Source organism: Coffea arabica, chromosome 10c (assembly GCF_036785885.1).
Source record: "Coffea arabica cultivar ET-39 chromosome 10c, Coffea Arabica ET-39 HiFi, whole genome shotgun sequence".
In the NCBI taxonomy this organism is placed as follows: domain Eukaryota; kingdom Viridiplantae; phylum Streptophyta; class Magnoliopsida; order Gentianales; family Rubiaceae; genus Coffea; species Coffea arabica.
Window position 1 is genome coordinate 48,929,348 of NC_092329.1, and position 13,425 is coordinate 48,942,772.

General features: G+C 32.3%; 1 protein-coding gene across 1 annotated transcript; it reads right to left on the reverse strand.

The window, feature by feature from the left end:
* Positions 1 to 1,739: 1,739 nt before the first annotated feature.
* LOC113713640 (metal transporter Nramp7.2-like) lies at positions 1,740 to 10,364 on the reverse strand. Its single transcript, XM_027237416.2, has 13 exons — positions 10,146 to 10,364; positions 9,979 to 10,057; positions 9,807 to 9,847; positions 9,641 to 9,719; positions 9,436 to 9,540; positions 8,490 to 8,599; positions 4,763 to 4,944; positions 4,530 to 4,599; positions 4,197 to 4,370; positions 3,441 to 3,545; positions 3,205 to 3,336; positions 2,982 to 3,077; positions 1,740 to 2,327 (listed from the first exon to the last, which is right to left on the reverse strand). The coding sequence occupies exons 1-13, from the start codon at positions 10,272 to 10,274 to the stop codon at positions 1,998 to 2,000; spliced, it is 1,632 nt and encodes a 543-aa protein (XP_027093217.1). The 5' UTR covers positions 10,275 to 10,364; the 3' UTR covers positions 1,740 to 1,997.
* Between the last annotated feature and the right edge of the window lie 3,061 nt (positions 10,365 to 13,425).

The following is a 13,425-nucleotide window of genomic DNA, read 5'->3' on the forward strand; positions in this document are numbered from 1 at the left end:
CATCTTGTAATTTCTGGGCTTCATCACCATCATACCTAAAAGCTCCGACCTTAGAGCTTCAAGATCGACAGGAAGCAATTAGTTGCAACTTGCAAAGTGTTCTCCAGCCCAAGGCATAAAAACGAACACAAAAGGCCGAAAAAAAGAAGAAGAAAGAAACCCTTATGAATGTTATTGTTAGGTTGGTATTTGTGCTCGTCCTACACTGGTTTGTGCTTTGATTGTTATATTTGAAGTTCATCTTGATTAGAAACTGCTAATTCGACCTCTTTTCAATTTTTGTAGGTAAAATACCTGATCAAGTAGGAAATGGACTGAAAACGGGGAAGGACCAGAGAAAGTCAGGTGCCGGACAAGCCACCAGTCTTAGCGCTGAACATTGTTGGGTCAATAATTAAAATTGTTTCAAAGCATGTTCGGGCCCAAACTTGGGGCTAGATTTCGGGCCAGACATTTTCTGGAGTTTTTTCATATTTTGGCTTAGACAGTGTCATGGGCCTGACATTGCGCTGGACATTGGCGAAAACCTATTCGAATTCGACTTTTGACAATTTTTCAAGACTTAATCGTATTGCATAGTTTAGAGCACTATAAGTAGGGGGTTGTTTAGAACGTTTTTAGGAGAGGAAAAAATATTAGGAAAACTTTAGTTCATATTTTTTATATTTTCTTCTGGATCAAGACCAAGATGAGGAAGATAATGAGCAATCAACAGCTAAAATTGAGAAGTTTTACTTTTATCCTCACTCTTGTATTTATTTCTTGAATTCTTAGTTTCATTCATGATTATTTTGAACTAATTTAATTCTAGGGTTAGGGTTTTATGAAGGAGATTGGTTAATTATTTCAATTAAATTCTTTATAGACAAGCTTCTAGGGTTTGTATGAATTGAGAGGATTATATAACAGGACACTAGATACATAAATATACTAAACCTAAATACAAGAGTAAATTAGTATTTGTATGATGTAATTAAAATCACTTAAAATTCTAAAGGGTTCAATTGAATAGTTGGGATCTCATGAGACAAAAAATCGAATTAGGTACAATTTAGATGTATTGATAGATAATATAAAATGCTTCTATATGATATGTTGTTGGAAAATATCTGGCTAATTAATTCTAACTCTGCAAAAAATCCTACAAGCCCTAGTTTCTTGCCAATTGTTTCTCCGGTCTCTTTTCTTTGACTTGATTGTTTAATTTATTTCTTAGATAATGATAAACAAATCTTCTGAATTCGAGTTCCATTGTTTTCTAGAAAAACTAAAGTAAAAAATTAACTCATTTCTATGGATTCGACCTCTAGAATACTCTAGATGATTTTATAATTACGATTAGCTTGTACACTTGAAAAAATTATCAATAAATTGTACCCTATAAAAATAAACAAAACAAAAGAAAAAACATCGTGAATTTTGATGCAAAACTTTTCTCCTATTAGGTTTTTATACAATTTGGGATTCTTTGGTAGGATTGACTGAGTCAGTGCAAAATAACATCTTAGATTTGAGAAAGCATCCATTTGCAACCAAAACAAGATTTCCTTCTCTTTGTTGTATTTATTAACGTGTTTTTAATGTATTTATCGCCACTAGTGAGACTAAATGTGATTATTTTATTTGTGAAAAAAAAAATATGCATTTGGTGTAAACTAGCAACAAGGACCTTTCGTCCTTGTATCAATTATCAAGCATTCTCAAAGAATTTAGATTCCTAAGCATTAGTGGAAAGTGAATAGGTAAACAATAGATTTCCATTGAACTTTCGGACAAGAAATTTACATCTTTGCTTCGATGGACATAATACCCTTGAGGATATAGTCCTAATGCCTAACTAACGCTAATATTAAGATTCTTGATAACACCACTTCTTGAGAATGCCAAGAGAAATTCTCTTGCCATGATTTTAACATCGTGCCATTGTTCATTTGCTACATAAAGATATCTATTGTCCTAATTAATCGAAGCTCAGTTGAAATTTAAGTGGGCACATTTTACTCAGGAAGTGGAATGTCCGCTAAATCCTCCCTATGTGGAATCTGATCTCCACGATCTCGATTAAGATTCCCATCCTCCATATGAATTTGGGCATTTGGATCATGCTTTGCTGACTCTTCGAATGTGTTAACCGTGTCTTTGCGAAACATGAGATAGATCACAGCAAGAATGTAGACTGCCATCAAGGGAAATACTAGGATTCCAATGAACACATTGCCTACTTTTGGTAAGCTGTTATGGATTAGCCATCCAACAAAACCTGTGCTGAGGTAGTAAATATTGATGCCAATGAGTCCTAACCCCAAAATCCAGGAAATCACGATTATCTGCAGCAAATATTGAAATTTTAGCCAAACCAATTCTTGGTCAAAATGAATTTATATTAGAAGTAATAATGTAGAGTGTAATTAGAGGGGAATGTCAATGAATAATATAAATGTCGTTGCCTATTAGGGAATATGAAGGTGACTTAATTAGGATTACGCCTAAAATTCTTCTATTTGGTGCATCAAGAGGTACAACGATAAAAAAAAAAAAAAAAAATAGGCCTATTATCTCTTCACAATAAGATAAATATTTTTCATCAAAGTGCATGCAATTCAAAGTGTCCTACTAACTTCCAATTTTTTTTTTCCCCAACGGAATAGAACACACACACACAAACAATGATTTGACACGCAGCAAGCATCAGTAAACCGGCCCGAAAGCAATTTAAGGGAGATCTACAAGAAACACCCATCCAATCAATTGGAGACAGGAAGGTGCTCTTATAAACCTTAAACTCAGAATAAATACCCCACGATAAACCGATGTGGGATGGTGACCCAACCCCCTCCCGCGTACTAACTTCCAATTTATATGTGCTTATATCGCAAGGCAGCACATTAGAAATATAAAAATAAAACATACATCTATACCATCAATTTTCTAGATGCAATTAGTTGTTTCAATATAAAAAGTCAAAAAGTGCAAATGCTCACATATATGGAGTTCTTGTAAGGGCCCATCTTTGTGGTACTGCTGCTAAACTTGAGAAGGGGGATGAGGGCAAAAGGTAGTTCAAAAGAAAGTATCATCTGCACAGGCCAAAGAGGAAAAATCCGGTCAATTAGAGAGCAAATGGTAGTTCAAAAGAAAGTTCTGTTAAGTTGGCTTTTTGGTTATTAAAATAAAAAATTTTATAGTACATTAGAGAGTACAAACTGAAGCTATTATAATGAGCCGTCCAGCCCCCGAAGATCCACCAATTATTGATACAATAAGACTTGGTGTGATTGCAATGCACCTGGTCATCAGATTCCTCAACCACTTCTTCATCTTAAGGTCCAAGAATCCCTATTGTTTTGAAAAAAAAAAAAAACCCAAAAGCTCATTTTAGAAAACTTTTGATAAAAATATCGAAATTGTTAAAGCACTAAGAAGATACAAATTTCCCAGACCTGCATAATAAACTGCCCAGCATATGTGCCAGTTATTGTAGAGCTCTGTCCAGATGCTAATAATGCTATTGCATAAATTGTAGAGCTCGATCTTCCGAGAACATTCTGTACGTTAAGGAAAATAATTTTGTTTAACCAGGAAGAGCCTATGCAGCTAGGATTTCAAGAGTAAAATGGGTAAGTTAAACTTTTCTTGACTTTTTTTCGAGTTTTATTATGGTTCTTGATATACAATTTGAGCTTAGCAATTCTGACAGAATATCAAATAAGTGGCTTAAAAATAGAGGGTCAGAAATATTTTAACTTTAGGAACTTTTCTATTTTATCAAAATTGTGGCATTGACCTAAAATGGAATATGAAACTGTCCCCTTAAAAAAATGAAATTTTTAATAAATGTCCTTTTTAAATTAAATCTTTTGCCCTCACAACACCTTTAAACAAGTTTATATTGTGCATGTAATGTATAAAATTAACCATTTCCTCCTAAGGTCCACGTCTCAAATTGGACAAGGGGCTCTGCATCATAATTCCTTTTATTTTTTTTTTCAATTCTTGGAGTTGAATTTAAATCCGGTCTTTTTTTTCTCTCGCAAAAGAAGTTAAGATGGAAAGCAGTTGTAATAAAATATGAACAGGATTCCATTGCATTACAAGCCATCAATCAGGCAAGTTTTCAGCAATTATGACAAAGACAAGGAATTAGTCAGCATAATTTGCGTAAAACAATTGCCTAAGAAAGAATTATTTTAATTTACCTTGAGAAGGAAAGAGGCAGAGTCAAGACTAAGATCATTGCAACTTTCAATTATTTCTTGTGAAAGGTTTTCTCCCGAGCAAACAGCTCCGGACACAGATACAATTGCAACATTGATTAAAAAGGCCACAAACAATGCAAATCCACTTTCTATGAGAAAGAATCGACATGCATCCTGCATATTGAAGCACAAAACAAGTTGAAATTAATCACTGTATATGCTAAATAATTGTTATTTTCATTTAATTAATTGTATTCTTTTCCATTCTTAATTTTTTTTCATTTTTTTTACTTTAATCTTTTTTATGTGAATAATGATCTTAAATTTCCTTACGTTGATGCCCCGCACTGAGTTTGGTACTTTTCGAGAAAGCACAAGAGCTGAATGAAGGAAGAGGTTATGCCTGTCAACATTCGAAGCAACCAAGAAAAAAAAAAAAAAGAAGAAGAAGAAGAAGAAGAAAGGAAATGTAGGGATTAATAATGATAAAGAAAATAATTTTGAAAAGAATTGGGGCTTGATATTCTTGAATATTTGATCAATGTTAGGGACGTGTTTGGACTTACGGCATTACCAGTGCACCCAATAGAGCAATGGCGTCGGCTGTGGCACTGTTACCCTTGAGTTTAGGAACAAACATGCCCTTAAGCACGTCTTTGGCTGGAGGCTTTACGCAACTTAGTTCTCCAAAAAAACATGCAGCCATGACGAATACTAGAACTGCAACCAACAATTCAAGCTTCCTCACCTATTTTTCCACCAAAGAATAATGAAATTGATTAATTAATCAGAGTAAACAAAGACAAAAAAATTAAGAAACTCTTTTGTCTCCATAGTTATTAACTGGGATAATTCGAATTTGCACGCAGATAATCCATCAGGAACGTATCAATTTGGACTCTTAACTTCTATTTAGACTGCTTAAACCCTTAAAATTTTTGTTCATTGGTCGAAATTAGTCGCGCGCCGATTGTCAACAACAACATTTCTTAATATCAGTTATTTCTTTTATTATTTCTTATTAAAAGAATCGAAATAAATCTATCAAGATAATTTTTTTGTTAACATATATACATCTTCTTGATATCATTTAAGGGTTGATTTAAACACTTATTGTCAATCACCATCTTCTTTGTTAGTGAAGTTTTTTCACCCTTATTTTTGCATAGCAGCACAATTGTTGTCAAAACAAATTATCACCGAGTCACAAATGATTTTAAGGACTATTTAGATTCTTTTTTTAATTTTTTTTTTGTGTAAGTGGGAGATTAAGAACTAATTAGATGGTAACAAGTAAAGCTTACAAAATCTGCCACAATTTAGGAAGCTAACTACATAGCAGTCTGGCGTTAATATTGCATTAAAATAATTGGATATGAACAAGTAGAGGGCTATAAAATAGTAATGAAACAAAAAGAAGGGAAGACAATGAAAGTTCAAAGAAAATTAGGACTGGCATGAAGATGTTCGTAGGACCCTTTTCTACCCCCAATTAATGAATCATATCGTTGGCTGCTGTTTTTGGAAATCAAAAACTTTGACATTTTTTAATTTGATGCATTTATGAAATACCAACTTTTCAAGTTGCATCAGTGCAATTTGCTATAAGATTCAGTGTCTTTCATTTAATGAGATAAAATCTTGGGTTCATCTTTGACTTCTCTGGACCAATGTTACAAAGAAAAGTATACACATATTTTGATTTCTTCATTTATCATGTATATCCTTTCATATCTTCTTTTCCCACATTAAATTCCATGCAGATTTACACAAATGTTTTATCCTGACACATTGCATAAATAAATTGATTGAAATTCAAACTTTTCTATAGACGTTCCATGACCAGATTACATGAATGAAAGAAATTAAAAAAAAAAAAAGAGAATAACAGAAAAGAAGAACGGCAAATTGTCATTCAAAGGCGTTTGAAAGTTAGGTAATTTTCTAAAAATCCTTTTATTGTATAAAATTGTCTAGGGATGTTTCTTTTTAAAAGCATCATACATATTCTCTAAATATCTTATTGAATTTTAAGAGAAAAATGAAAGGGATTTATTTGATTGGCCAATGTTATGTGTCAAATAACTAGTTTTTCATTAAAATTGACGAAATAATGCATGGCAAATTTTGGTTCCAAGATCTAATTTGTAGACTGCATAGTCAAAAGAACAACTAAAAAAATGCAACTGGAATTTCTTGTAAATTAGGTTGATGTTGTAGTCCTAAAATAAATGGGGCAAAAAAAAAAAAAAAAAAAAGAGCCTCCTAGAAGTCATTCTCAAGTGCTTGTGAAGCCAATAATTTGTCCATTTCCATTTTGTCCATTTCTGTTGTATTAAATAGAATTTTGGGAGGTGCTGACCATTAAATTCTTCTTGTTGAAGAGAATATTTGGACTGTAATTAAAGCATATGTCGGCAAAAATTTCAAGTGACAAAGGCATAATAAAGCAAGATTTGTATGAATTAGACACATATAAGGTGACAAAAAGGGTAATATATAGCCATAAATGATGAGTCATTATTTGGTGTTTGTAAAGAAGAAAATCAGAATAGGGATAATAAGAATGAAGCAAGAAGCACAATTTTCATGCTAGTATGATCCATATCAAGTACAAAACTAAAAACAACTAAAGGAAAGATACAAGTTCATAGGATTATGTTATAATAAGCATCTATTTAGTGAAATGATGGGAAAAAAACTTTTGGCAAAAACCAAGACAAAAAAAGAATCTCATTTTTAGAATGAATTTTAGTACTATATCCCTTCTTCAAAAGAGAAACAACACAAATTATGCCCCACTTTTGTTTAATATTCTTCCTAAGATGAGGGAACATTTGGAGGGTTACAAAACATAGGGAAGTTTTTTGTAATTCGGGTATTTCCAAAGAAAAAATGGTAAACTAAGCCAGAAGTTCATAATACCTTAATTTGAATTTCCTTATTCTCGAAGCTATTAAATTCTTCAATTTAACAAACATCTCGAATCCGGTTAAAAATTGATTCAATTGTTTTACCCATGTTACTAAAAAGGGGGGAAAATCCTTTAAACTGTGAATTAATAATTTTATATATCTAGAAGAAAAGGTTTCGCAAATGGCATCTTGAATTGTTTAGTATCCCACAATTTAACTTATCATATTTTAGTATACCATAGCGTGGATAAATTACCCACAAAAGAAATCAGAAAACCTGAACCACTAAGCAAAGAAATATGCTTCCATAAAACATTGAATTTGCTTGCAAAAAGCATCAATGTTTCAACCTTCATGTTTCTAAGTTTAAAAATAAGTGGAGTGGTTGAAATTTGATGACCCTCTTATGAGCTTCTTTTTGCATGCTAGAACGTCACATTCAATTGTATATGTCTCTCGTATGACTTTTTCTTTTTTTTTTTCCTTTGATAAATTTGATTGTAATTGTCTTCTATCAATTAAAAAGGTAAAAGAATGTTTGTGGATTCTTAGACGTAAGTATAGAATATAAAACAAGAAGAAAAAGCAAATCATCTTAATTAATGAAGAAAAGAAAAGATCTTATTCAACATTCGAGTTCTTCAAATGTCTGAACTCCTTTACTAGGGGCAAATGGCAATCTCAAGGAGTGAAATGTTAGTGATTTTATATCAAACATATTATCTTTAAGGCCGAAACTTGGGCAGATCGGCTCTTCAAAACTCAATGGCCTCGATTGTGTCACACTATCTCACCAAGTGGTGTTGCATAATTTGATTCACTGAGTTTTTGAAAATTGGGTCTACCCAAGTGTAAGCCATCTTTAAATGTCTGTTTAGGCAGAGAGTCGACAAGATTATTTTGTAATTATTGAACAAGTAATCCAATATGACTAAATCTTGTAGGGTATCTACAATCACTGGAAAAGTTAAATACCAGCTGCATTTTCTCTTATCAAAAAGCTAGCTAAAAAGAGTCGATCTTTTTTTTTAATAACGATAACATTTGTATAACCTATTATATCCTATTCTAGGAAAAGGGAAAACCTAATTGATGGGAAACACCATCGGGGGAAGCTACTGAAGTGGCAAGCCACAAATAGTAGCTGGTGAAACTTCAAGGGTTCAAAACTTAAAATCTTGGTGGTGACCAACAGATCAAATGAATGTTGCCCAAAAAAGAGTCAATCAAGCTGGTTCAAAACATATGGTAGGTCCTCTTGTATATACACAAAGGACCAATTTGTAGAATTGTGCAAGGACAAACTTTGACCATGAGAATTTGATTGATGCAACTAAAAGAAAGAGACAACATAAATAAATAGGATAAATTGACTTACTCCATATTTTTGCAGACCGAGAAGTAAGAGAGTGCTCATCCCAGTACAAAGAACTCCAACCCACAGTGGGATGTGGAACAATATATTAAGTCCAAATGCTGTCCCAATCACTATCATAAGACAAAGTAGTTAAAACACTCTTATAATCTGTAATGTTTGTTCATCACTTATTGGAATTCTGTGTGCAGTCGGTACTAATACATGCATAAATGTGACGTGAATTATTACACAAAATATCTGCTTTTGTAACTTTATATTTATCAGCATGGACAGTTTCAGAATATTTATTTTGAGCAGTGAATTTCATACACATACAGTTTGAAATTCACATAAAATGATATAGAATTTTTATGAGGACAAAACTTACACTCAATATATTGTTTTTATTAAAAGAAAAGAATGTATGTATAGTAAAAAGATGATTTGGATAGCATAATAAAAATTTTCAAAATAAAATACATACTTTATCAAAAATTTCAAACATCCAAACGGAGAGTCTATAGTTTTCCTTCATCACCTATTGAAACCGGTTGTATGGCCAGCATGCAGAAGTGGAAAGTGTAATCAATGCACAAAATATTTAGTTTTGTAACTCTCTATCTATCAGCTTGGACGGACACAGAATATTTACTTTGAGGAGCGAATTTCATAAATTGATAGAAGTTTTTTGTGATGATAAAACATACGTTCGGCTTTTATTGTATTTATTGAAAAGAACGTATGTGCGATAAAAAAATGATAATTTGGAAAACTTGCAAAAATTTTTCAAAAATAAAAAACAAAGTTTATTAAGAACTTGCCATCCAAATAGAGCCAAAAATTTGTAGCACTTGGGGCAGTGGCCCCTCCCTCAACACCCCTCTTCTGCTTATCAGTGTACATTAACTGCCATGCAAGAGGTCCAATATATATAATTTTTTTCAGTAATATATAACGTATCAATTACCTTCAGGAATATCAGCTGCTATGACCGCAACCTCTGCCAGCAGCCATAGGGAGTATTTCACATATTTGGGATACTCAGCCTTGCACAACTCTGATAAATGTCTTCCTGCGAAATCCAAAATGAAAAAACAAAATCTAAGTTTTCTGTTTTTGGTTAAAAGTTAGTGTTTCCATATATAACTGTATGAATATATACTTTGTCTTACCAGTGGTTACACCAAGGTTTGCGGCCAAAGATTGTATAATTAGAGCAAAGATCAATCCAATGAGGATAATCCACAATAGCTGCATTTATACAAGACATATATATATCTTTTGCACATATCTCTGAAATTGAATTTTTGAGCAAAGATTGAAAACATCTTTACTTGCCTCATATCCATGGTTTGCTCCAGCTTGTAAGTCAGTTTCCACTGTAGAACGAGACCCAGAGCTTATATGAAATTTCTAACTTTGTTTACAGGGATAGTAAAGCGAGAACCGAACACTTTTCTAAAGCACAAAAATAGCATATAAGAGAAGGGGAGTGGGGAGGGTGGCTTACAATTTCCTGGGTCGAGATATGCCATTGAAACAAGAAAACCAGGTCCAACAAAGGACAAGAATTTTCTCCATCCAGGTTTCTGAACAACAAATTAAGAAAGATATTCATGTATTAGATTTAGACTTTCAAAAACCCTGATATTAAAACTTATAACAGGTCTAATTTACCTCCTCTTGAGGTTCATGATCAAGATCAAAATGTTTGCTTTCATCGATGGAGGGTCGATTTTCATCTACTGCAACTATTCTTTTGCTGCCTCCAATATTTGCTTGAGCTTGCAGCTCCAAGGCGTCCATTCAACTTCCTTTCTTTACAAATCGGAGTAGTAGTTTGTTTGAAGTGTTGTTGATGACTTGTGGAGGCCTTTATTTATAGTGCCTAAACAAGAGGGGTTTGAGCATTTATCTTGCATGAGAGAAGGAAGAAAATTTATAAACGATAGGTCATGTGGAAGGTGGTGGTGTTACTTGTCTTGCTATCGGTGCAGTTCAGTACGGTTGATGTATTTGTTATAGTATACAATTGTAACATGTCGTTATAACTTCTTTTTTTTTTTTTTGGTCAAAAAACACGTCGTTATATCCAAACATGTGAAATATTTAATTTATGTATGTTAACTTTTATTCCAAAATATTAATATTATACATTGAACTCTAGTACAAGTGTATATTAATACAGCAACTGTACTGAAAGGACCAAATCACAACTCTACTGCCGCACTCCCATTACATAGCTATCATTGAAGTGAAAACTTGGTATATTTTAGAGATGTCATGAGTGACACAAGCTTGTTGCCGTCTTGAATAAAGTCTACGGCAAAGCTGAAAGTAAACTGGCTAAGCCTCTTTGTTTGATATGTACATGATATAAGACACTATTTGTCTTTTTCGGCTTATAGTTAATAAGCCAAATGTGAGTGAAGAAAGGGCAACTAACACCGAAAAATAAAAAGGGTTAAAAAAAAAAAAACCACGTATGGTTAAACGAATACACAGAAAAGTTCACGTGGTTTCAAAACATACAATCTAATATCTTATGGTTTAAAGTAAACTGAAAAGGTGATGAAAATCGTCAAAATTAACGTGTTTGAAGTACACACACTTACTTTGCAACTAATGCTACTTGAAAACTCTTTTTTATAATTAATTTTTAATTGATATAATTATTTTATCCTTTACAGAAAAGCCCCCTATAATTAACTCAATGTATAGAAAAGCCTTCTGTAGTTTCAAAACATACAAGCTGGATTTGATTCGAAACTTTCAAGAAATATATTGAAAAGGAAGTAAAGGTTATTGAAAGATATCAACCACCGGTTTTATGCACACTACTTTTGGGGTGTGGTAAAAATTTTAAATTTGGGTTATTATTATTATAATATTATCTTAGAGGGTCTCTTTTAAGAATTTAAAGTAAGAATTTCAATACTTTTTCTTTGTATAATGTGAAGGAAAAATTCGTAAAATAGTTGCTTATATCTTTCTCAAGCTCTTGAGTAAACCAAAACTAGACCCTACAATACAATTACAAAATTTGTGAGTGTTTATAGAAAGCGAAAATAAAAATTATCAAGGTCGAAAAAGCTATCAAAAGGTATGTTGTACTTTACATGTGCAATGGATGATTTTAGATTTTTTTTGTGGTCATGATGTTATCCCATACACAGATATTAACCAAACTAGAATACCTATTTTATGTGTGAAAGGGATGAATATTATATTTTTTGAAACTACACAGGGGACTTTTCTGTAATTTAGCTTAATCGCAGGGGTTTTTTCACATTTTACCCTTATATCTATGAGGGTATTTTTGTCATTTCATTTACCCACATTAGTTTTGACGATTTTCGTCGCCTTCTCAGTTTAGTTCGAACTACGAGTTGTCGGATTGTATGTTTTAAAACCATAGTGAACTTTCCTATTTATTTGCTTAACCACACGTGGCTTTTTTGTTTTTTACCCAAATAAAAAGGATTGGATAACCGGTTAAATACTATGATTTGTGTAAGAACTAAAATGGCGATATTGTAAGAAACTTGTTTTACAGTCCCCAAATTTTCACATAATGCTGGCTTTCAATCTATTGTGTAGGCACAATTGCGTAAATTATGCCTATCTGATGATTGATATTTTGATGAAGACAGAGCCCTTTAAACGTCCTCTTGTTTAACCACAGGGTGAATTAGTTGAGCTGAATAGATGAAGAATTTATAAGGATATAAGTGCTATCTTTGAGATTAATGATTAACCATGTCCTCCATTTTCAGCTGATTAGACCTGGTGAACCTAGGAGTTTATAAGAATTGGGTTAGAAAAATTGTTACAACCTTTGAAAATGAGGTCCATTTTGGTGTATTTCATAAATTTTGCATGGAATACACATTTAATTGTATTGGCAATACTTGTTCGAAAACTTCAATCATACAACTTCCTTTTTTCAGTCAAGTCATAATTTCAGCCGCCTTTGTTCAAAGCTTATTCATGGTGTAGAATAGACACACTTGACTAGATATGTGCATCATTATCTCTTAGAGTCAAATTAGACTTGCAGTAATGCAGATAGACAGAGTGGTGTGGCTTCATTAAATTCTTATTTTGTAAAGGTGCATGCATGGTACATATATAGGATAATTAAAATAAAAAAATCTAATGTTATATCTTTTATAATCTATATACAGCATAATTAAATTTTCCAGTTCAACCCACTCAAAGTGAAATTTCAAGAACCATATTAAAAAGTGTGTTTGAGCTTCAAAATTAGAAACCTAAATTATTGTTTTTGAACATTCTCATTAATTGTTAAGAACATAAACTGTACCGACTCCTTGAACCCAATTTTCTCCCTCGAAAATTTTAAAAACTTTTAAGTTAGCTCCAAATTGTATATGTGTATGAAATTTAAATTTGCTCCCTCAAAGTTAATGTTCTGATTCCATCATTGACAATAACAATCTTAATTAATTTGACAAAAGAAAGCTTTTTTCTTATATCATACTGGAATTTTGACATCTACTGTCTGATTTGGAGCTACATTTCACACTTAATTTCGGACAGAATTATTTTTGAATTTTAATGTCATATCATTGATAATTTATTATCAAGCTATGAAGATCCAAATATCAGGAGTCAAATTGTCTCTAGCTAAAAAAAAAAATTTTTTGGGGTACAAAACGCAATTTTTGGTTTTTGGAAGATAAAGCACTCATGTGGTTGCTTTTTAAGGAGAAGGTTGTAAACTAAAATGTTATGAAGGAGTTTAGGTCATTTTCTTTAGTGAAAATTAAGAATGAAGTGCATGCAACTCAATGTGATTTAAATGCCAATATTAATAACTGGCCAATAAATATCAAAATAAAATTTGCATTTGAATTACATTAGACTGTTGTTTTTAGAAATTTACATGCATTTATATTTTTGCTGTATCCATGTTATACCATATAAACAAATT

Bases quoted from the DNA above. Each gene is read 5' to 3' on its own strand.
- LOC113713640 (XM_027237416.2), bottom strand. From the start codon at position 10,274: ATGGACGCCTTGGAGCTGCAAGCTCAAGCAAATATTGGAGGCAGCAAA. The intron at 4,371-4,529 runs GTAAGGAAATTT...TTCAATATGCAG, and splicing joins ACTCAGTGCGGGGCATCAAC to GATGCATGTCGATTCTTTCT. The intron at 3,078-3,204 runs GTTTGTACTCTC...TGGCCTGTGCAG, and splicing joins GGCTCATTATAATAGCTTCA to ATGATACTTTCTTTTGAACT.